Source organism: Chinchilla lanigera, unplaced genomic scaffold, assembly GCF_000276665.1.
Source record: "Chinchilla lanigera isolate Chin_1 unplaced genomic scaffold, ChiLan1.0 scaffold00002, whole genome shotgun sequence".
Classification (NCBI taxonomy): Eukaryota; Metazoa; Chordata; class Mammalia; order Rodentia; family Chinchillidae; genus Chinchilla; species Chinchilla lanigera.
This window is the reverse complement of record NW_004955403.1, coordinates 48,233,946-48,258,699: the sequence shown is the minus strand read 5'-3', so window position 1 is coordinate 48,258,699 and position 24,754 is coordinate 48,233,946. Positions and strand designations below refer to the sequence as shown.

General features: G+C 45.1%; 1 protein-coding gene across 4 annotated transcripts in view; it reads right to left on the bottom strand.

Moving 5' to 3' along the window:
* Dock5 (dedicator of cytokinesis 5) overlaps positions 1–24,754 on the bottom strand; it is a 191,603-nt gene that overhangs the window by 79,519 nt on the left and 87,330 nt on the right. For all 4 annotated transcript variants that reach the window (XM_013514062.1, XM_005373711.2, XM_013514069.1 and 1 more), the window contains exons 6-13: positions 23,657–23,805; positions 19,067–19,202; positions 17,652–17,809; positions 16,055–16,136; positions 12,797–12,926; positions 9,327–9,399; positions 5,216–5,358; positions 1,888–2,013 (exon numbers count right to left, since the gene is read on the bottom strand). In XM_013514062.1, coding sequence (XP_013369516.1) covers positions 1,888–2,013; positions 5,216–5,358; positions 9,327–9,399; positions 12,797–12,926; positions 16,055–16,136; positions 17,652–17,809; positions 19,067–19,202; positions 23,657–23,805 — 997 coding nt within the window. The remainder of the gene's footprint in view (positions 1–1,887; positions 2,014–5,215; positions 5,359–9,326; positions 9,400–12,796; positions 12,927–16,054; positions 16,137–17,651; positions 17,810–19,066; positions 19,203–23,656; positions 23,806–24,754) is intronic.

Genomic DNA, 24,754 nt, shown 5'->3' with positions numbered 1-24,754 from the left:
AAAAAAAAAAAAAAAAAAAAGACAGCAAGAAGATGGCTGCCCACAAGCCAAGAAGAAAGGCCTCATGGGAAATCAACCATCCAGACACGTTGAGCTTGAACTTCCAGCCTCCAGAACTGAGAGAATAAATTCCTGTTTTCACATCTCCTAGTCTGAGGTATTTTGTCACAGGGGCCCTAGAAAACTCACACAGGGCCCATGGAGCAGGAGGAAGAGAGGCAGAAGAGGAAATGAGGCAGCAGCGGATTCCTAGTAGTGGTCCCAAGGGGAGGGAGAGAAAGACAAGCACAGGGTCACCAACGAGAGGGCAGACGGTGCTTTGAGGAAGAGGGACTCATCGTGCCAAATGCTGCTGAGATGCCAGAGTTGACCAGGAGGCTCAAAGACACCCGTTAGACTTAGGCTGAAATTGTGGGTGACCCTAGGGAAGGACCGGTGGAAAGGCTGAAGGGATGCGGGGTCGGGGGTGAAATCAGAGTCAGAGTGGAGATACGTCCAAGGCCCTGTCTGTGAAGATGAGGAAGCGCGCCTGAGCTGCCCGGGGAGGTGGGAACAGCTAAAAAGTGACTGAACTCCTGCAAATGAGGAGAGGAAGGAAGGAGCCGCAGGCCGAGGGAGCTTCTTCTACACTTGTGTTTCTCAGGCCTGCCTCACCCCAGACACACCCAAGGCAGCCTGATTCAGCCACTGAGGGAACCTGAGTGTCCGTATCATCACGTTTCCCAAGTGAGCCGAGTCCCTGACCCAGGAGACCCACATTGGGAAGCACGGTCCTAGACAAATTTTAAAGCCCATTGTTGCCCAGTGAACCAGTCCTGTTGATAAAAGCATTGTAACGTTTTCTTTTTCATGCCAGATTTCAAAAATAAACTCATCTTGTCCAAGTGATAAACCATTCTACTCTTTCGATTTCTGTCCTGCCTTGTTGTAAAGATGCCTTTATTAGAGACCGTGACCCACATCTGTTTTAACAAGAACACAAAACACTTTCCCAGGACGTTGATGAACAGGTAGCAGGGTGAAATCGCTCTGGAATGGATGAACTAAGTGCACCAAGAGCTGCCTTCTCTTATGAGAAGAGTGGATAATCCCCCTCTCATAACTTCCACTCATTCATTCCACAGAGATCATTTCATCGCCACTGTATGTAACAACAATTGCTGCAGGAAATCATTTCTGTCCATCAATTTCCCAAAGGAGGAATAAGATCTTGTATAACTCTAGAAGAACTGAAATGTTTATATAGTAGATAACAAGATGGTTTTCTAGAATTTTTCTACCATGATGACTGGTTTTCTAGAAATTCTGTTCATATCATATTAATATCAACATTGACATTTCGGACCACTCTGAGGATTAAGGAGTTAAATGGTGGAAGTCAGTCAAGAGAAGGTACATACAGATCACCAACACGTGGTGGCAAAAAGGTGAAATTAAAGCGGAAACGCGCAGAATGTCGACATTCTTGTCACAGAGTGAGGAATGCCAGAGCTCAAGGTGTGGAGCAGAGGGTCCACTGAGACTAAGCAGGACTCAGGGGCCCCCAGGGCTGGTGACACCCCAATGAGGAAAGGTACAAACAAATCAAGCACATGAGGTTCCCGGATCAAGAACCCTGAGTGATCACCACTCCCAGGGACGGAAGTATAGGGGAGGGACTTGTAAGAACAAAGAGGGAAGGAGAGTAAGGAGATGACGCTGAGTTACATTTCACAGGGTTTTCTTGGCTCTACCCACTGGGCAGCTCTGCCACTCTGTACCTGCCACCGTCTGGGCACCAGTGAATGTAAATAACTGAGTCTTACAGACTCAAATGGCCCCACCTATCCTATCGGGGAACTCTTGTATGGAAGAACGGAAAACAGAGGAGTCAAGCAAAGGGTTTACCTGGCAGTATTATTTCAGGAAAGCCCATTTTCCGGGCTATTGCTGTCGATCTGTCAATCAAGTGTGAAAAATTCTTCTGAACTTGCGTGAGGTCACCAGGCAATAGCTTCAAGGACACCCAAAGCCCTTTAAGGAAAGAAAAAATAAACTTTCAGGTCTCTGTATGATCTTACTACCCTCTGCTACACACAGAGATCAAGAAAAGCATGAATTGCATAATAAAAACCAGGTCCCTTATTGTAAAGATATATGTTATAGATTGGGCGTAGTAGTGCATCCCTGTAATGTCGGCACTCTGGGAGGCTGAGGCAGGAGGATCACAAGTTTGATTCCAGCCTGGGTCACTTAGTGATTTATGAAGACACTGCCTCAAAAATAAAAAAAAATTTAAAAGGGTTGGGGATGTAGCTCAGTACCAAGGTCTTGATTTCAATCCCTAGTACTTCAAAAAGAAACCCCCAAGGTCAAAATGTAAATTCTCCCCCAGTTAACTTATAATTTTAATGATACTGTCATCAAATTCATAATAGGGCTTTGAGAAGTCGACAGAGAAGTGAACAGATCCTCACTTTGTGTGTGTGTGTGTGTGTGTGTGTGTGTGTGTGTGTGTATGTGGTGGGGAAGGCAACCCCAGCGAATCCCAAAATATGTAGTGGGATGAGTGGCAGGAAAGATATCCAAGGCACTCCAAGCCATGAGATTAAATACCATAATATATGGCAAAAGAGCCTAAGCAAATTATGAAACAGAAATACTGAATTTCATTAAGATACTGGTGCAATGTCCTTGCTATTTTAAAGCAGAGTAAATCAAACTTCTTACCTCCTACAGTCATTAAGATAAATTCCTACTAAATAGCAAGAAAAGGCATGAAATTAAAAGTGTATAGTTATTAAATCAAAAAGGAACATTTTCCAAAGTAGAGACAAAATAAAAGCAAAACAACTATCCATACACCAACTAGTTCTGACACACATAAAAATGTAAAATGATAAGTATAAAATGGTGAGGTACTCGTAAGAAATTATGAATGCACAGCCATTAAAAGTTCTTACAAATAAATAGCATGAAGAAAATTCACAGGGAAAAATAAGAGTTTATAATCATGCAGCCAATCAAAAGCTAGAAAAATCTATCTTAAGAGAAGATTGTTATCTTCATGATATAAAAAGCTCATAAAATCCGAGATGGGAAATTCATGATACGTGCATGCGCGCACGCATGTGTGTGTAAACTCATTAGCACAGATGAAGGCTGGGTAATTCATCTTCAAACTGCTTATTAAAATGCAAGAGCATCATGGAGTGTTCTTTTTACCTTCAAACATGTTAGTACAAATTTTTAAACATCAGTTCATGAAGCAGGCCAGGGCACAAGAGTGAGCACTCCGGTCTGGTGCTTGGCACCCACTGGAGAGACCTAGGATTGGCAACGGGGATGTCTTTGGTCTAAGTTTGTTTCTGTCATGTGACCCAGATATCCTACTTCCAGAATTTTCTTGGGGAGTTAATCCCCAAATGTGGGAAAAGTTTCACTATAACAATAGTCATGATAGATTCATTTACATGTACAGTGGTGACAAATTAGAGAGCTCTTAAGTATTCACCTCGGAGACTGAATTTTTAAAAATCTGTTAAGTAAAAATTACAGAAGGCCATTGTTTTAGACTAAGCTCCTGTACTGGGTCCCAAAAAACCAGGCTAAAAGTCAAAATGGAATCCACCATGTCAAAGTTCAAATCATCAAAAGAAAACTAACGGGTTATCTGGTTTTCAGAGAAATAAGGATTAGAGGTAACAGCTACATTTTCTAAACTGGCCAGTTTCAAGTGGCATAATAAAGAAGTTTCCTGTGTTTTCACTCTTACAAAACAAGTAACCTGATGTCAGCCAGTTGGTTATTCTCCTACTGTTCTATGTCTTTGCGCTCACCTTACAGGAAAAGAAACTTTGAAATGACCAGCCATTATTTTGTTCCTTCTCTTTTTTTCAGCCTTTCTCAGTCTATAAAATCAACCTTTCCCACTCAGCCCATTAGAACACTTATTCTATTTTATTTAATGAAATGGTGCCTGATTCTATAAGAGAAAATGAAGTAAAAAAATTAAGAAGCAAAAACCCCTTTAAATTTAGTTTTAACTATTTTTCTTTTTGACAAATTCAATCAATAAAATATTAATGGAGCTGCAAAAACTATTGTAAAGAACAGAAAAACATTTGAAAAGTGCTTGTTTGTTGTTCTGTAGCAAAAAGAAAATACAGTGTTTTTTTGTTTTGTTTTGTTTTTTGAGACACAGTCTTGCTATGTAGTCCAGGTTGGCCTTGAACTCATGGTCCTCCCGTATCAGCCTCCCAAGTGAGAATTTCAGGAGTGCACAACCACACCCGGCACACACATTCACACACACACAAAGTATACAGATAGCAATCTACTTAGTACAAGCATTTTCTACCCTAAAAGTGTATTCTTAAGTGACCAAATATGCTCAGTTATTTATTTACAAATTATTTACTGCTCACATGTCTTTTCCACTTAGGATACTTGTGTATACACCAGAACCCAAACTTCCTGAAAATAATGTATTATCTGATTGCTGACTTTTCAGAAAACAGTTACAGGGTAGTGACAAAAAAAAGTGGATCAATCTTTAAATTTATCCAAATATGGTTGCCATCTTGGTATTTGAATTTTAAAATTTTTGACTATTTTCATTACCATTTGTGTTTAATACGAGTTTCCAAGAGCAGAACCTCTGCTAGCTAGAACTCCTTCAACAGAACAATACACGGTGGAACTAACCACAGAGGCTGTGTGAGGGGCGCATTATTTTCCGTTAACACATGCCCATGGGAGCTGGGGATTTAGCTCAGTGGCACAGCGCCTGCCTGGCAAGCGCAACGTCATGAGTTCGATTCCCGGTACTGGAAAAAAACAAAAACAAAAACAAACAAACAAAAAAACACATGCCCATGGAGGGTATGCTAGTCTTCCTCCTCCCAGGCTTAAGAAACACCATGGAATACATTTATTCAGAGAGTGGAACATAGTTATTCCTGAATCTTTTTTTCCTTTGCGCATTTACTTAGAGCCAACACTGGGAATGCAGGCTAGAAGACTGAGGAGATAAAAGTGAGCTCCACAGCATTCCACAATCCAAGTGTGATCCATCCCTTTCCTGTTCCCTGCGTTCCTATCTCAAGTGGGTGGTTCCCAGCACAGGGTGTTTCCTATCAGGGAGGAACAGAGAAAAGGCAGGAGTCCAAGGCCAGGGCTCTGAGCATCCCTCCCACCTGGCCAGAGTCCTCTCCCAGGCTGACAGGCTCTGTACCTTGTCCTTTGTGATTCACTTCCTTTGTTGCTATCACTTTATTCAGGACTGAAGTGAGCGGCTCGTTCTCTCCAATCACATTTGATGTTATCAGGGGTGCCATGATGAGCTGTCTCTGCCGGATATAGGTCTCCATCGCAATTCTAGGGAAGACAGAATGAGAGGTGAGGAGAAACAACGTGTGTGCACATTCGCATATGTGCGTACATGCATGTATCTCTATAGCACAGTCTCAGATGGTAGTGGGTTTCAGGAAATAATTTGGAAATTTAAACTATATCTTATCAGAAGGCGCCCTGTATTGTTAAGGACAGATTACAGAGGTCTGCACTGGGCTCCAATGAACCAGGCTAAACATCAACAAGGAATCACTCCTGGTAAAGGTCCAGGTCGTGGGGGCTGAACTTAAGCTAGTTCTGACTTGCTAACAAATCAGGAGAGAAAGAACACAGCCATACTTCAAATAGGACAGTTTCAACGGGCAGGACAATGAAGCTCCCCTGCCTTAATCCTTTTCCCAAAAAAGGTAACCCATCAATTATTTTCTATTGTTCTGTCTCCCTGGCCCTGCAAGGAAAGTCACTTTGAAATGACCCACCCATTGTTTCTTTTTTTTGGTGCTTTTGCTTTTGTCAGCACTTTTCCATACAACTAATCTGTTCTGCTGGGGCCTTGATTCTTCTGTTGTTCTGAGACAGAGTCTCTACCTGTAATCCAGGCTGGCCTTGAACTCACTATGTAACCCAGGCTGGTCTCAAATTTGTGATCTTCCTGCCTCAGCCTCCTGACTGCTGGAATTACAGGCATAAGCCATCACACCTGGCTGGCTAACACTATATTATGGAGTGCAATTTGGGTCAATCATAGAGCAGAAAATAAAGCCAATTAAGATCTTTAAAATAAACTGTCAGGTGGGCACTGTGACACACATCTGTAACTCTAACTACTAAAGAGGCTGAGGCAGGAGGGTTACAAATTCAAGGCCAGCCCGGGCAGCTTAGTGAGAGACTGTCTCAAAATGAAACATGAAACTGGCTGAGGCTGTGACTCAGTGGTACAGTGTGTGTCTAGCTGCACAAGGCCTTGGGTTCAATCTCCAGTGTTTCACACACAATAAAAAATTGTTATAATTTTGTCCTTAACACTCATCATCTTTCCTGTTATGTTTCCACTGAGTGCCTATCGTAAGCACTGAATACAGCTTGGAAACGACTGGAGCCAAGTAAGGAAAAACAAACTCAAGAACAACTACAACCAAAGGCGAACTGTAAACAAGGGAAGGCAGAGCCAGCACTCAAAGCTCTTCTCCGGTGGCTGCTGGGATGGGACTGAAGGAGGAGGCCGAAAAGGGAGGAGATCTGGCTTCCGGCTCTAGTTCTACTTAACATGTGCTCTGCAGGGCTCTCCCTTGGGCTTCAGTTCCCTCAGCTGTCTGGCAACCGGCTTGGCTCCCAGGCCTTCAAAGGCCACCATCGACCCCACCGTCCGACACACAGGTACAGCCTGCGTGCAAGCCCTTGGATGTGTCCCGAGATCCCCACACAGGAACAAACTATACTTAAGACCATGACGGAGGGGGCCCCAGCCAACAAGCTCCCCGTGCACTCTGAGGATGAAAACATATTACCACATGTGCCCGGGAACTGGACTGCTACAACCTGACGGGTTGCTCCACCAACTGACTCTGGGTAAAGGGATCTGCGGAATACACACACGTCCTTCGGGTATGAAACACTATCATAGATCATGAAAGCACTCGCCATGTATCTTAGGAGTTAAGCGCCAGAGGCTGCGATTGGCAAGGGGAATGCTTCACAGTGGCTGCTGGCTGCAAAGCAAGTGGTAATCAAATTAGGGTTCAGTTCCTCGGGGACTCCAAGCGCGTATCATTCTACAGCGGAGATAATCTCAGGGCTCACTGTTGCCACATAGCTGCTGCTGATTCAGAAATCGAGCAGGGAGACCCAGACCACAGGGACAGCCCATTGCCAAAACGAAAACAGATCCAGGGTCACAGTTCAAATAACTTTCTTATTCGTGAGTGCTGCTCCTACTATGAAGATACTCACGTGTAATAAATATTTAAAATATATGGAACACATATAATAAGATTATATGTACACCATGGATATGAATGTTATGCATTTATATCTATTCAATATGTTTTATTTGCTTAATAGATTCAATATATTAATGTAACATTAGTTAATATTGTGTTAAACTCAGTAACTTCTGTAGTACACTTAGTGAAATGTACTTATATAACATATATAATACAACACATATAACATGAAAACATCTTGGTCACTAATGTACCGCATATATTTGATGGTCTCAGAGCAGTCTACACCTAAAGACACTGTGGTCATCTTTGTGTCAGTCCACTCTGTAAAGTTGCCACAATGACACTGCTTAAGGATATATCTGTCAAAACATATCCCATCGTTAAGCAATACAAGCTCTGTGTATGTGTTAGGGGTCATATGCATGGATATGACAACTATCTCGTAGTATCAGAGCTAAGACACATAAAATACTGAGCTCATCCTACTGCTGGAAGGTAAGCATGTAGGTTGTAGAATATCAGATAAGTGCACACTTTTAAAAGAATTAATAGTCTCTGGAAGACATCGGGAAGTACTGTCTAGCAGGAGCTATTCGTATCATAACACTTAGAACGGTTCAAAGGTGTTGGACTGAAAATGTAAAGATCAGGATATTTCTATTTTAAATAATCTAAAATGTAACGTGCATTTACTGTGGAAGAAAAACAGAGTGGTGGAACTACAAATAGTGAAACCAACAGCAATAATTACTGTCAATGATGCAGTCCATTCTTTGCAGTAAATCTTAAGGCTTTGAATGCACTGTAACAAATCCATACGCCTATGAGTAAGAAGGGTTCCCATACATCTGCTCAAACCCTGGATAGCTTATATAACTTTAAAACTTGGTCAAGCCCCAAACTAAACCTTGTTTTAATTTACATTTCACTGAAGTTCAATGAATTACAGGTCATTTCTTTGTGCATGCATGCACACGTGTTTGTGTGTGTGTGTGTGTGTGTGCGCGTGAAAGAGAGTGAGAGAATAAGTGAAATGGTTAGGAGATTTTCTCCAAAAATAGTATTTCCTTTGCATGATTTATCTTTCTGTATTCGTTTGCAGTATCATTTGTAAGAATGCCATATTAACTCCAGTATCCTTGGGCTGGTTTCTGGAAGTGTTTGTTCTGTTGATCCATGATGGCAGCTGCCAGGTAGCTGAGACACCTCCAGTGGGACTATGGCCCCTGGGCAGGGCCACTTCCTCTGCAGGGGACCATCATCTCCGGAGAGGGTGAGGAGCCTGAATGCAGAGCAGTCCCCTGCTCACACCTGTGCTTCTCCGAGTCACAAGGACTGAGCTTTGCTCCCTCTCCGCCCCCAGTGGCCTGTCTACAGCTCCAGCTCTGCAGCTCAGTATGGGGCCCTTACAGCAGCTCTGGAGGGCGGGGTCCTTCCCAGTCCTCCCACGCTGCCTTCCTCCCTGCAGCCACACTAAGCCCTGGGCTGCAGTCCTTCCCTCTCCTGCCTCCCAAACCCTTCCTACTTGAAGAGTGCTGTGTGGACCCGGTGTCATCAGCACCAGCCGGCAAGTGTGCTAGGTGCAGACCTCAGGCCCCCTGGGTCAACTCTGGCATTCTAACCAGATTCCTTAGTGGTTCATGTCTGTGATACAGTGTGGGAAGCCCTACACTGTCCAGCGTAAGCCCTGGTCTCCTGAGATATCCATTCCACATGGCAGTCTGCAGATACACTTCAGCATTTCTGACTCCTGCAGGGTGCCTTTCTCTGGCTTTCTGTGCAGACACACATCTGTCCTATCTTTTCCATTCCTTCCGCTATTTCTACAGAATCAGGAAAAGCCCAGTTTACCTTTTCAAACTATAGTCTAAAATAAAAGACTTTGAAAAAAATGTCTTCTGCCAATCTCCTCGTTGAGAGTCTTCCAGCGGAAGAGTTTTTCTGTCCCTGAGAAAAGGGCTCCCAGCACCTGGCTCCGAGTTCACACGCCATTCAAACAGCTAACCCTGGTCTCAAGTCACCTGGGATACATGCCAAAGTACTTACTGCTGAAAGGGAATAAAATGCTGTTTTTCTTCATCGTCCACCTTCCCGTGTATGATATCAGTAATATCCATCACTAGGAAAGAGATAAGCTTCATTAAAGAAAGTAATTGCTTCATGCCTCACTAAGCTGCTATAGAGAAGGACAGTATCAGCAAACCCTGAACACGAGAGGAAGAAAGATACCACGCAGGGACATTTCTTTTCTTTCTTTGCCAACGATGACTGCCCAGCATAGCCAGCCCTGCAGCAGGTGCTAGGAAAGGGGCTTTGGATTTTCTCCCATCCACCCTGCAGACCACCCCTTTGAAAAATTCTGCAAGAGTAACTTGCTAAATTCTTCAGAATTTTGAGAACAATTATTTTCTAGCGAGCTTGTGCTCAAAGCCATGGAGAACACACATTTTTGGTAGGACTGTCGGGAGAATTAAAGACTCAGAGAGAAATTCAAAACTTGAAGGGGTCATGTACTTGTTTGACTTGACATGCTCTCACCTGGCTCCCACATAAACCTGGGGAGCAGCATTACAGAATAAATCCAACAGTGATTTGCTCTTCCCCTGTGCGGGAAATGCATAGGGCACTGTGCTAAGCCTGGTGTATGGATGGAGCTATTACTAGGTCTTCCTTAAAAGCTGAGGTGCAGAAAAATTAAGTACCTGGCCTAAGTCATAAATTTAAGTGGGAAAGCCGGGATATGTGTCCAACAGTTACTCCAGAGTCAAATCGTGTAACCACTCCACTCGGCTGCCTAGAAAAATGGTAAATGGGTTGCTATCAAGCTGTTGGCAGGAGGCTGAGTCCTCTGTTAATAAATTAGTCTGGCCATAAAACACACACACTAACAATCTAGCACCCAGATAACCTGTCTGGAGACTGCAGGAAGTGCTGGGATGTAAGACAGGTCTCACGTGAAAAAACCAGAAAGAAGAGAAGAAATGTGTTCTCTACAGTAACTCAGGCAACATGGTGTGTAAGACGTGAGAAATAATGTTGGTGCTAGGAAGGTGTGGGAAGCAAAGCGTCACATCCACGTGCTGTCAGCCCTATGGGAAGCCTGTAAAAACTGTACACGCTAAAAAAAAAATACTGAGGCTGAGGGTGTAGTTCAGTAGTAGAGTTCTTGCTCAGCACGGGTCAGTTCCTGGGTTCAATCCCCACCGCCACCAAAACAAAACCTACAAAATTTTCTGCTCTCCAGAAATAGACGGTGCATTTGTCCAGCTGTTATGAATGACTCCTGACTTCCGCTGGTAAATTAGTATCCTCTGCATTCCACGTGTTTAACACTTTACACACCCATGCACTTGCGTGTGTGTGCACGCGCACACACACACACACCTTTCTGCTAAAGCAGAAAAGCAAAGCCTTAAGCTTAATTCTTGAGGCTATCTTCCTCCTGCCCCTTTTTTTCAGTGCTGGGGATTGAACCCAGGGTCCTCACATTTAGTCTTTTTTATTTAATTATTTTTAGACAGGGTCTCACTACACTGCCCAGCCTGGGCCCTGACTTAAGCTCCTCCTGCCTCAGCCTCACAGATTGCTGGGATTATAAGCATGTGCCATCGGGCCTGGCTTTTCTGACCTATTTTGAATGACAGGGACCTTGAGTATATTCTAAGTCCTTTCAGGGAATAATGCATACATTGCTTTATAAGTAGCTAAGCAGTCGTGGTCAAGGGCTCCCTGCCTTCTCTGATCCTCAACGCTATTTCTCTGGTCAGCCCTGGAGCAGCCCATGGATGGGGCAGCTCCAGGGCTGTGGCACACGGACAGGGTATAGGAGAGAGGCCACCTTATTATTCATACAACCCATGAGGCTGAGCCCAAGAACGGTGAATATCTGCCTGGTTGCATGAGCAGAATGACGACATTTCACCAATGACTTCCAAGCTACTGGGGACCCACCGTCAATGTAAGACCAAAAATCTGTTCTCTCAGTTTAACAAATTACAGAGGAAGATACAGGGCCTCTTGGAAGGTTCCAGAGTTGGATTTAAGCCATGGATTCCCTTTGAAAGCACTTCAAGATATACTGTCGCCTTCGAGCAGTAAATTACATGTCTCAAATAGGCACACTAGTTTTCAGGGAAGCTTAGTGGCAGAGAGCTTGCGTGGCATGTGGGAGGCATGGGTTCGTTTCCCTGCGCCATCACCACCACCAAAAAATGACAGCAGCTATCACCATCATCCATATGCAGACACAGGCAAAGGATCCCCTGAGCCAGTTCTGCGGTTCCGCTGTGTAGGAGACTTGCCCACAGCGCTAGCGGGAGAACGAAGGTGGGGATAAAGGACCCAAGCAAAGGACCGGCGGCCCAGGCAGTGAATGCCATGTGCCTGATGCTGACGTGACAGCGGGACCCGTCTCTCCCGTCCTGGGCTCATCTTCTGGCCACTCCCTGCCCTGCTCTCCTTCCTTCTTCCCTCTCTTTTAGTTTTGGAAATTGCCCGAAGATATACATAACACAAAATCAACCGTTTTATCCCTCCCCCTCTTTCTTTTTCTCTCTCCACTGGGTCTTGCTATGGAGTCCAGGCTGATCCTTAACTCACTAAGTGGCCAGGTTGGGCTCAAATGTGCAATCTTCCTGCGTCAGCCTCCTGAGTGGTGGGATTACAAACATGTGCCACCATGATGGGCTCATCCTAACCGTTTGTAAGTGTCCAGCTCAGGGACACGAAGTTTATTCACTGTGGTGTACAACCGTCACCAGATTCACCTGCACAACCTTTCATCTTCCCAAGCTAGAACTCTCTAATGTCCCTGGCCAATGCATACCCTGGCAGTCCCTACTCCACTCTCTGTCTCTACGACTGAGGTTCCCCTTGGTGGGCCATAGACATGAACTCACACAATATTCACTTTCTTTGGTGTGTGGCTTACTTAGCATAATGTTCACAAGACTCATCTGCGTTGTGGTCTGGGTGAGAACTTCCTTCCTTTTAAGGCTAAATAATACGCCCTTTGGCAGATAACACACCACATTTTCTTAATCCATTCAGCCACTGATAGGCACTGAGGGTGCTTCTACTTTTTAGCTCTTGTGAATAATTCTGCTATGAACAACACTTTATGAGTTTGTCTTTGATACCTGGCTTCCAATTCTTTTGGGCACATGCTCTCAAGTGGATGGCTACATTGTACTATAGACCGACCAACTACCTTTCTTCCTTCCTTCCTTCCTTCCTTCCTGCCTTCCTTTCTTCTGCCTATATGTCTCTCTCTCTTTTTTTTCCCCATTACTAGAGATTAAACCCAGGGCCTTTGCACTGAGCTATAACCCTATCCCTATTTAGAGAAACGGTCTGGCTAAGTTTCCAACTGGACTTAATCCTGCCTGAGCTTCCTAGAGCTCTGGGATTATAGGCATGTACCACCGTGTCTGGCTGGACTTGATTTTCCAAGCACTGCCTCCTGCTGAGGGCAGTATTTGCACCACTGCACATCGGTCCCAAGGCCTTTCTTGTACCTGCTACTCCAAAGGGTCTCCGGAGCCCGCAGGTGTGCTTTCTGCCCTCCTTCAGCTCCATGCGGCCCACACGAACGATCTGGCACACAAGGCTGATGCGGGGCCGGATGAGGTCTGTGCTGCTGAGGTCCTGAAGCATGGAAAGAGAACCCAGGAGAGGTCACCCGAGTCACCTGTGACATTCTCTTTTCACCCTACAGCAGAATCCCGTTTGGAGCACATTTCTCAACGCAGAAACCCCAGAGAGACTCCTCCCTTTCCCATTCCCATCCCTAAGCTATCGCAGTATCAGAGAAAACGATTTCCTATTTATACAAAAGCACTTTTCTCATTCCCCAGTTCCAACTCCAAAATTCTAGAACAGATTGGAGTCAGTCAAAAGTGTCGGGCTTCGCTCAGGTGAATGGGGTATTTAAAAATCAGGACAGTCACTGCTGTCACTTTGCATCCTCCTAATTCAGGACAGGCTGCATTTTGGTGCCAGAGGAATACAAATGTGTGTGACAGTGACATTTACTGGGTCTCCACATAGGCCTGTGACATTTCATCTTCAAAGCAGTGCTGGGAGGCAAGGGTGATGCAGGCACTGCTTTGTGCCATTATCCACCTGCTCTCCGAGAGAAACCCACCGAGGGCTTCTCCGGTGGGGGGAGGGGGTGCTGAGTAACGTGAAGTGTGCAGGGCAAAGCTCTCTGCTCCCGCACAGAGCTGAGGGCCGCACTCCTCTGTGTTTGTCGGGATGGGTGAGTAGGCCCAGCAGTGAGCTCTCGCATCTCATTCACTTCATATCAGAGTTAATTTCATTACAGCTTGAAATCTTCATGAAACAGCTGCCCGAGTCCTCTTGACTAAACCAAAAACTACTTTTCAAATAATTATTCCAAATCTCTTCCCTGCAACTGAGTTAACTCAGGTCACCAAGGCAGGAGTATCCACCAATAATAACGTCCAGCCCAGATTTCTGCTGGGAGTTCTGCAAGGTTTCCAATCACAGACGAAACAGATGAAAACAGTATGGCGCATTATCCAATAATATGCTAGCACGGATAAATGAAGTTTTTGAAGGTTGCTCAATGACCAGAGAAATGGTTCCCACATTTTACTTAATTGAAAAGGCTAGACGTGACATCTGCATATTAAGTGGTCCTAATGGGTGTGGACTGGTGGGGCAGAGAGGCAAGGATGGTGAACAGCCGCTGTTGGAAAATGGTACCGGTGAGAAGATGGACCAAGTACTAAATAATACAGTACCCATCTTTCCCTGCTTGTATTTTGAAATAGGGTTTTGCTATGCAGTACAGGCCAGCCTTACCCTAGCCGTGTAGTCCACGCTGGCCTTAAACTCTTAATCCTCCTGCCTCAGCCTCCTCAGTGCTTAGATAGCAGACACACCCCAGCATGCTCAACTCAGTATCTTTCTCTGTACACCTTTTAAAGTGTGACATATAGACAGATAAATGCCTTTTGACTTCAGGGAGAAGAAAACCACGTATCTTAGAGCTAAGGAGATACTGGAGAGCCTTACTGCATTGACAGGGGGCTGGATTTACTCAGTGCAGGGACAGGAATCAGCCCACGCTTATCCCAGCAGGGAGACACTAACAGAAGGAGTAAAAGTAAGGTCCTGCAGGGAGCACAGGTCCTTCCTGTCACTCCCTTCGGCACCGTAACTTGGACACTTTTTCTTGCCCTAAGAACGGGAAGAGAATAAGGACATAACGTGTGGGCTGAGGAGAGCAGAACAAGGAGAGTCGCCCCTATAGGCCCCAGGACCAACGTCGTAAATGAGTGGGAGAAGCCCAGAAAGTCCCTAACGTAGGAAGAAGATGGTGCACGTGCCTGAACGTGCAGCCCAGGGCATTTTCCTGCTCTGAGCCAGACACAGTGCACTCTGGGAGGAAGAGAAGGAGCCCCGGGCTGGGGATTTAGCTCAGCGGCAAAGCGCCTGCCTGGCAAGCGCAAGGTCGTGAGTTCCGTTCCCCGTACCGGAGAAAAACCAAACAAAAAAAAAAAAAAAGAGAAGGAGCCCCCCAGGCAGACACACACATACACATTGTGAGCCAAATACAGTGAATATTTACATTAAAATTTTTTTTTATTACAGTGAAAGATGCATTGCCATTATTTCCCCCCCGAAACTCCTCCAACTTGCTTTAAACACACTTAGCCCACAGTTCCTGCCACTTTCTGAAGTAGTTCTGAAGTCCTCTTCCGTATCGTCATCTGGTTTGATCAAAAATACTGCAAATGCTGTTGCCCAGGCCCATCCAGGGGAAAGGGAGGTTCATAAACACCGTGCTCTGTCCTCGTCCACCTTATTCACCAGACCTGGCACTGTGTGATGTCTGGTTCTTTCCTGAAGTCTAACATTACCATGACAGGTACATATTTTGAATCAGTTCAACACACTGACACAGGTACCACAGTGTAAAGACACTCATGAAAGAGCACTTCCAGAACTGCTTCAGAAAGCAGCAAGAATGATGGGATAAGTATATTCTAAGTGAAGGGACGACGTTGGGGGGAATCATGGCAAAATTTCTTTTACTATAATAAATTTCTTAAAAATTTAAACGTTCACCCTATCTTCAGCTCATACCAGGTGGCAGCTCTCAGGATGGAGGCGAAGGAACGGTCCATTTGGACAAATGCATACAGAGAGAAGTCTACACCCTGCCTCTGCTTGGCCAGGGACCTAGGTCTGAGGCAGTGCCCCACTTCCCCGCACAGCTCACGCTCTCACCAACTTCTCCCTCTCACAGAAACCTGCCCTGGTTCACACAGTCCCTTATCCTGGGTCCCTGGGACCAAAGCCAGGGCTCTGTGCCTGCTAAGCAGATGCTCTAACCACTGGGCCTCATCCCCACTGGCCTATTTAAAATACAGCGCTTCCCCATGAGACGATGGCAGCCCCCTCAAAACACCCAGGCCGTCTCAAATTCCATGTACTTTACTCATTTATTGATTGTTTATGACCTGTTTTCCCCCTCAGGGCAAAATCTGCTCAACAGCAGGGACTTTTTCTTTCCTAATTTTATTCACAGGTACTTTATCCCCCCGTGATTTGTTGAGGGATGTACCACCAGTGCCTAAGCCAGGGCCTGGCATCAAATAGATGCTCGCTACATCTCTGCTGAGTAAGTGAATGGGTTATTCCCGCTATAGGCTTCTGAGGAATTCTCATCTTTTACATTTTCCATGTGCACCCGATCGCAGCAGGGCAACAAAGACAATGAGGAAACAGACGGTGAGACTTACAGTAAACACCGCTTGCAGGTTATTGAGCTTCTCTATCTCCTTGGGCATCCCGTTACTGCCCCAACGAATCAGATAGTTCTCACTGGCAAGAGAAAGAAAACGTTGCTTTTAAGGAGAGACCAAGCAGGCATGGAGGTTGCCCCGAGTACAGAAATATAAGAGTGAGGAGAAGGGGCAAGACAGCTCCTGGAAATCCTGTAGGCAGCTGCATAAACGTAGGACCTGAGCACGCACACCTGGTCCCTCGAGTCACTGCGGCTCTCTGGCTCTGTCATGTCCCTGGCTGCAGCCCCACAGGAAGCCTCCACTTGGATCACAACAAACGCTACTCAGGATGGGGCAGACGCAGCACACCGTCAGGGATGGGACTGTCCTTTTATTTTTCATATGGTACTCGGTATTGAATTCAGGGTGTTTGTACTGAGCTACAGGCCCAGCCCCTTTTATTTTGAAACAGGGTCTTAGTAAGTTGCCAAGTCTGGGCTGGAACCTGAGCTCTTCCTGCCTCAGCCTCACAGAATGTGGGGATTACAGGTCTGTACTACCAGTTGTCTGGGGCCTTCTTTCCAACTCACAAATGCTTTGTATGGAAGTTTGAGCTTTGCTCAATCAAGAATTTAATTTCCTTCCTTCCTTCCTTCCTTCCTTCCTTCCTTCCTTCCTTCCTTCCTTCCTTCCTTCCTTTGTCTTTTTGAGACAGAGTCTCCCGATACAGTTTAGGCTGGCCTTCAGCTCACTTTGTAGTCCAAGCTGGTCTCAAATTCGCAACCATCCTCCTGCCTCAGCCTCCAGAGTGCTGCGATTACAGGCATGTGAAATGACACCTGGCTAGGAATTTAATTTTCCAATAGCCATTCCAAACCCATCCTTGTAACCTACAATATCACACTTAAAACATTTGTTTTAGAAAGAAACAATTCATCAGTAACTGCTTTTTTTTTTTTGGTCTTTTTGAGGCAGGGTCTCCCTGTGCAGATCAGGCTGGCCTTGAATTCACTTTGTAGCCCAGGTTGGCCTCAAACTCATGGAGATCCTCCTGCCTCAGCCTCCTGAGTGCTGGGATTACAGGCATGCACCATCACACCCAGCCCCAGTAAGTGCTTTTTATCACCTTCTCAAAAGTAAACCCATGTCCCCCGAGCTGCTCAGTAGGTTGTCATCCTAGGATTAAACAATACCCATTATTACTTCCTGGTCTTTTATAAATTTCTACAGACTGTTTTTTAAAGCAGTTTTGAGTTCCCAGCAGAGCTGACCTGAACGCCCGCCACTCCAATCCTGAGCAGGGCGGCACATTGGTCCCAAATGCTGAGCCTGCGTGGACAGCGCCATTACCACCCAAAGCCCACAGGTGACATTACATTCTTGGTCGTGCGCATTCTGTGGATTTGGAGGTGTCTAATGATATGCACGACGTGCACCCACGCTGTTCACTATTTCAGCTTTGGAGCCCAGGGGACTCCCTCTCCACTGCCTAGAAACCCTCAGCCTCTCCTCTGAGTCCCGTCCCACAACCTAGCAAAGGCTCCTCAGGTAGGGGCAGGCGAAGGCTGAGTACTTTGCAGGGCCAACAGCAAGCGATCTGGGGCTCCACTACCTGATGAAAGTGGACTGGTCTGGGTCGTAAAGGGCCATGAACAACTCTGCGTCCTCCCCGATATTGCAGACAAAGTTCTTGAAGTTCACGTAGAGGCCATAGGTGTGGGCGCCGCTGAAGATGGCCTGGCTCCGCAGGTCCAGGTTCTGCAGAAGGGACTGGACAGAGGGAAAGAGAAAAACGTCTTATTTTCGGGAGCAAACAGAACCCCCACCCAGGAGAAGCACCTGCTGAGAAGACAGTGCGTGAGAATGGACCAATGATCTGCTAGGTGAGCAGGATACAAGCACCATTGCTCAGATGATCAAGGCTGCCACGTATAGGGCCCTGAATACAAGTAATTCAATGCATGGTGGCTGAGCGTGATCATTTGAGGTTCTAGGGGACACAGAATTATCGCGCCTTATGATGGCTGCTGGTGAAGCCGATCCATCATCCCTCTTTATGGGAATAACTCTCACGGGATACGAAAGATTCCGCTAGAAAAGTGTCACCTTGCATTGCAGTTGCCACTGGATTCAGAAACATGATGAAATGTGTGTGACTACACTAAAGAATTAAAAGTCACAAACAAAAGAGAATATAATCTTTACTCATCAGCGCACAAAGACTGGAAGGAAATACATCAAAATGTTAACACCGGTGGATCTAGGCCAGTGATGGTGAACCTTTCAGAGCTTTCCACAATACAAGCAGCCCGCTGGGGTATGCGTGCCGCAGGTTTGCCCCCACTGATCTAGGCAGTCACGTGGGTGACTTTTTTCTTTGCTTCCTATATCTTCATCATTTTTCTTTAATGTAGTTACCAGTTTCTACACCTTCTGAACATTTTATAATTTTCTGTTTTGGAAATCATAACACAGGCACCAAATACAGAAGATTATACAGTAAAGTCTCCCTTGCCCTCAGTTCTCCTTCCCAGAGATATCCACTGCTGATCATCTCAGAATTAGTCTATGCACATGCAAACACTGACGTATGTATGCCTTTGTGTGTGTGTGTGTGTGTGTTGTTTTTTTTTTGTCTTTTTGAGACAGGGTCTTGCTATGCAGTTCAAGCTGGCCTTGAGCTCATTATGTAGCCCAGGCTGGTCTTGAACTTGCAGTGATTCTCCTGCCTTAGCCTCCCGAGTGCTGGTATTACAGGCGTGTGCTACCACACCTGGCTTGTGTGTATTTTTGAAACACAAATAATGGCATTTTATATCCTGTTTGGCATCTTGATTTTCCCACTGTATTTATATATGTTTGCATTCATTCTGCAATAGAACACATTCTGCTGTGTTTCACTTTGAAAATGAGAACACATAAGATTTTCTAGTCATTTCTACCTCATGTCAACAACTCTCTCTCATTAAAAAAATAAAGCAAAAATCAAATCTCAGCAGCCGAAGTCTGCCGCGGGAGAAAGCACACCTTTTCCTCCTGGATCTTTTCCTCGATCCTTTTGGAGGCCACTTCATGAGCCTTGAAGAGGGCGACGGTGCTGGTTTCATCCGGGTCCAAGATGTTCCCATTGTCATCTCGCACTACCAGGTCTAACCCGAGCATTCTGGAGGGAAAGAGACAGCCAGGTGATTCTCTCCTCCAGAGGTGACGCTGCACAATAGCCCTGATCAAAGAACCCGGGCACTCTGTGGAAAGGCCAAGTACTGAAGAAGTCAGTACTCAGAAGGGAAGAATGGCTAACTGACCCCTTTCCTTCCATTTCTGCCTCTTTTCTATATGAGCAATGTTCAAAACGATTGAGATGATGTCAGCAAAACCTGTGTAAGGACACATGAAGTAACTCGGTCCACAGGTCCTCGGGAAGAAAGGCTAAATTGGCACTGGTGCTCATCAAGGTCCTCTTTCTAGTGCCTCTTCGCTTGGTTGTCTGTGACTGGGTACAGTGTGAAGCGTCAATGCACGACTCTTTAAGAGCTCACCCTGACTTCCTTACTCAATTTAGGACCGCCATAAAGGAGCTTGAGGAAGTAAGTCCTGGTTCTCGCTCTCTCGTATCCCATCTCAGATCACTGCCTGCGATGTTGCTTAGACTAGGATTTAAACCTTGGCTTTATTAACATACTAGCACTGCAGTCCCTTCATTTTCCAAAGCCTGAGTTTCTTCAAGGGTCAATGTTCCCTATCCTTCAAGGCTGTTAGGATATAATGAAATAACCCATGAGAAGCACTTAATACAAATCTCTTGCTTGCATACAGTACTCACTCAATAAATATGAGCTCTTACTGCAACAAGCGGTACAAGAAGACCTGGCTGGATTAAACTGCCGCTCGGAGGGCTGCATCGGAAACGGGGCTGTGTGGTGGGCAAAATCCCCATTCTCTTCCAGGCTTTTGGGCCCAATGGGTACATAAAAGTAGAAACAGATTTGCTTAGTTCCAAAAAGTTGGAGACTGGTGAAACAGGATACCGCTGTGTCAATGCCAAGTGTGCATTCCAGGCACCAGCGATTTGGCAGTGGGGATGTCTGAAGAGCAAGGAGACTCAAGGGGAAGGGGCAACAGGCCAAGTCTACTGGAACAAAGCAAAAATTCCTAACTTCCCACTTTCCTGTGTTATAACATCTCCACCAACTGATTTGATCTGGCAGGTCCCTTTCCTCCACAGCCAGACCTACGGGCCACCCAGACTCCTGAACGTCGGCCTTGCTGGCTGCTCAAGGACGCGATTGTGGTGGCACTGACAGAGTTTTATTTTTTTTTTTTTTTTTTTTGGTTTTTCTCTGGTACCGGGAACCGAACTCACGACCTTGCGCTTGCCAGGCAGGCGCTTTTGCCGCTGAGCTAAATCCCCAGCCCCCAGAGTTTCATTTCTTGAGCTGCTTCTAAGGGCTGGAATGGGAAAGGACACATATCCCACATCTGTGGAGGGCTAATGTCCTGCCTCAGTGGCTGGGGGACCTCTGGGCCAAAGTCAGTGTGGCAAGACCCCAAAGGACAGAGGCTGTCTGTGTGCAAAGGGAACTGCCTTATCCCATCTTAGCTGGCTTTTAAGAAAGTTATCAGACATCTGGGTATGGCAGTGAATGCCTGGAATACCAGCACTCTGGAGGCTGAGGCAGGAGGGAGGGCCATGAATTCAAGGTCAGCGTGGATTGCATAGGAAGATCCTATCTCAAAAAAACAAGGTAAAACAAAACACAGTAAGTCTTCTGCACAAGGGTAGGAAAGGATTCTCTAAACAGATCCTCAGTTGCACAAGAAATAGCAGCAAGAATCAACAAGTGGGATCATACCAATCTAAAAAGCTTCTGTACAGCAAAAGAATCAATTAGTAAAATGAAGAGACAATTTACAGAATAGGAAAGTTTTTTTGTCAGCTATTCCTCAGACAAAGGACTAATATCTAGAACATATAAAGAACTCCAAAAACTTAAACCAGCTACAGTTAAAGACCTACTTTGAAAACAGGGAAGTGAAATGAACGGACACTTCACAGAGAAAGAAGGACAAATGGCCAATAAATATATGAAAAAATGGTCAACATCTCTGGCCACTAGAGAAATGCAAATTAAAACAACACTAAGATTCCATCTTATACCAGGAACAATGGCAACCATCAAGAAATCAAAAAAATCCCAAATGTTAGCAGGCTGTAGTAAAAAAGGAACCCTCTTACATTGTTGGGAGGAATGTATACTAGTACAACCACTATGGAAATCAGTATGGAGATTTCTCAAAGAACTGAAATTAGAAATTCCATATGACCCAGCTATCCCTCTTCTAGGTATCCTCCCCAAAGAGCTTAAGACGTCATATTACAGTAATACATGCATGCCAATGTTTACAGCAGCCTGTATATCCACCAACAGATTACTGGATAAGGAAATTATGGCTTGTATATATATGGAATACTACTTGGCTAGAAAGGACAAATTTGAGACATTTGTAGGAAAATGAATGCACCTAGAAAATATAATGGTTTGTTTGTTTGAGACAGGGTCTCATTATATAGTTCAGGCTGGGCTTGACCTCAATATGTAGCCCAGGCTGGCCTCAAACTTACAGTGACCCTCTTGCCTCAGCCTCGTAAGTGCTGGGATTACAGGTGTGTGCCACCAGGTCTGGTGAAAATGTAACGTTGAATGAAATAAATTAGACAAACTTTTACTATTGTATCTCTCATCTAAAACAGGCAAAGTACAAACTAAGAGGAAAACAAAGGAAGGATATAAGGAGATAAGAGATAGACTTCTTGCAAATGGGAAGGGGTCCAGGGGATCAAGGGGAGGGGAAGGGGGAGGGGGAAAGGGAGGGGAGGAGGAAACAGGCAGAGTGGAGATGTGCCAGGTTCAGGGCCCCCATAACCTCAGTGAGTACGGACATTGCATGCCATAGACATGAACTAAGATGAACATTATCAACAAGAACGAAAAAAGGGAAAGGAAAACGAGAGGAGGAGGGAGAGGGAAAGGATTTTAAAAAAAGAATCAAGCTGTATTATGTCCCTGTACCCACTCCCCAAGATGACTGTAAAATGCTTGTACTGCAAACATGTACAAATAAAATAAAATAAGATAAAAATGTTTAAAGTCTTCTGGTCCTACATGACTGGCAGTGCAATTACTAGACTTATAGTCTTCAGGACGGAGCAGCCTGAATTCTCGGCCCTAAGAGGGGAGCATTAGATAGGAAATCAAAAGGCCTGAGTGCAAAGGGACACTTTCCCACTGACTGCGCGACTGGGAAGGAAATCACTTGCGCTTGTGTGGTCCATTTCTTGCAGCATAAAATGGAAATGAGAACAGCCGCTTCATAGGGTTATAAGGCTGTGAAACATGCAACAGAGGCATCTCCTAAATACTGATTGAATCTGAATCCTGAAGCTCTGTTCACTCCAGCCATTTCCGAATGCAGCCGTCAGAATATGGCATTTATGTGGTGAGGCAAGGAGCCGTACTTTAGCAGGTCTGTGAGGGGTATTCAGCAGTCCTGAGGCTGAAGCAGCTGGGTGGAAGTGGAGGGGGAAGAAGTCACATATTCAAAAGTTAGAGGAGCAGGGTAAAGGGGGAGGAGAAAATCATATACACACAGAAGAAACCGAAGCCACATGAATCCCCCCCAAACACCAACTGAGGGGCCACCTCTGCCCTTTTGAAAGGACCAGCCTGGAGGCATGAGCCCTAAGCTACATTAATTTGGATAAAGTGACTGAATTTCTGATTTCCAAAGGTGATAAAATCTGGAGCCCATGTTCTAGCTGTCTGAGCTAACAAAGAGATCAATGAAGAGACTGACACGTTAGAGGTGACCGCAGCTGTAACCCCCAGCCTGGAAGCACGCTTGCTGCTTTGGAGAACTGAGTTTTCATACACTGCAAACCACAGTCCCGGTTAGAGAAAGATGGAGAGAATGAGGTCGAATGAGTCTGATATTGATTGAACAACCATTGCTGGAGCAAAAGCAGACACGGTCTCGGGCATCTGAGAGTGCCAGGCCTCTCTGTGCTTCTTCAGCACTGGGCCAGCGTCCCTGTCACATCTTGACACGCAGCGCAGCACACACCCCATACAAGGCTGTGAAAGTTTTTTCAGTGAAAGAATGTTTTCTAGGACACAAAGGGAGCAGTAAGCATCATTCTCTGGAACACTAAGATCCAAAGTCTGTTGGTAAACTGGAGAGGTGGGGAGATGTGGGCCTAGGGAGTGGTCAGGAGTACACTGGGGTGAAGCTAGAGGAGAGGAATAACTTCTAATGTTCTACAGCACCCCACGGTGCCTATGGCTGACAGCAATTCATTGAGAATTTCAAATAGCTACTGGAGAGGATGCTGAATGGCCCCAACACAAAGGAAACAATCCATGGCTGTGGTGATGGATATTCCAGTTACCCCGCTTTAATCATGACACATTGTACACTTGTCCTGAAATACAACACTGTACCTATAAAGACGTCCAATCACTATGTGCTAACTTAAAACGAAGTTTGTTGTAAACAGTATCCTTCCATGAAGGTGTCAGTCATGCTCCAAGTTCCCAGTGAAAGATCGTCCCCAGTCACCTGTTCCCATGATCAATTTTGGCTGTGACTTTCTTCTTGAGCTCCGCCAGTTCATCCTTGGGGAGTGTTCCAGACAGGATTTGGGAGCGCCACTCGATCAGGCTGTAGGTCATCTGCTGCAGCTGGCGGAAGAGTGTGGTCTTGTTGTTCTAAGATGAGAAAACAAGGTAGAGGAAACACAGAAGGAGAGAAGAACGGTGTGGTGAAAACTGAGCAATTCTGATCGTTTATGAAGTGTTAAGCAGTTAATTGTGTCACGTGGAAAGCTGTGTGTGCTCAGGATTTTTTTTTTCAAATGTACCTAGGGATGGCTTTGTTCGGAGCCAGGCCTACTTCATCCAGTATTGCAACTTTAAAAAAGGATAAGTTCAAATGAAAAAGCTTCTGCACACAAAGGAAATCATTAACAGAGTAAAGAGACAAACTATAGAAAGGAAAAGTTTTATTGCCAGCTATTCCTCAGACAGGACCTCTACAGTGGTGCCTTGGTTCATGAATGCTTTTCTTTGCAAACAGTTCGGTTCGCAAACAGAAGTGTTTAGCAAAATTTAGTTTTTGTTTGCAAACTCTGCATCGGGTGACAAACCAGCCACGGCCGTCTTTCCTGCATGAACACAGATGTAGCCATCTTTTCCAAAATTGGAGAACAAATTATTCATGAACCAAGGCACCACAGTGTCTAGAATATATAAAGAATTCAAAGAACATTAGACCTCCCCTAAAATAGAAGACCCAATTAAAAAAAAAAAAACGGGACACTGAAATGAATAGACACTTCTTCAAAAGTACAAATCGCCAATAAATACATTTAAAAATGTTCAATATCTCTGGCCATCAGAGAAATACAAATCAAAACAATACTGAGATCCCATCTCACTCCAGAGAGAATGGCCATCATCAAGAAGTCAAATAATAATAAATGCTAGTGAGGCTGCAAGAAAAAAGGAACCCTTCTACACTGTTGGTAGGAATGTAAACTAGTATAACCACCATGGAAATCAGCATGCAGATTCCTCAAAAAAATGGATAAAACTAGAAATTTCATTTAACCTAGTTATTCCCCTCCTAGGTATTATCTCAAGTAGGGAAAAGGGAAAA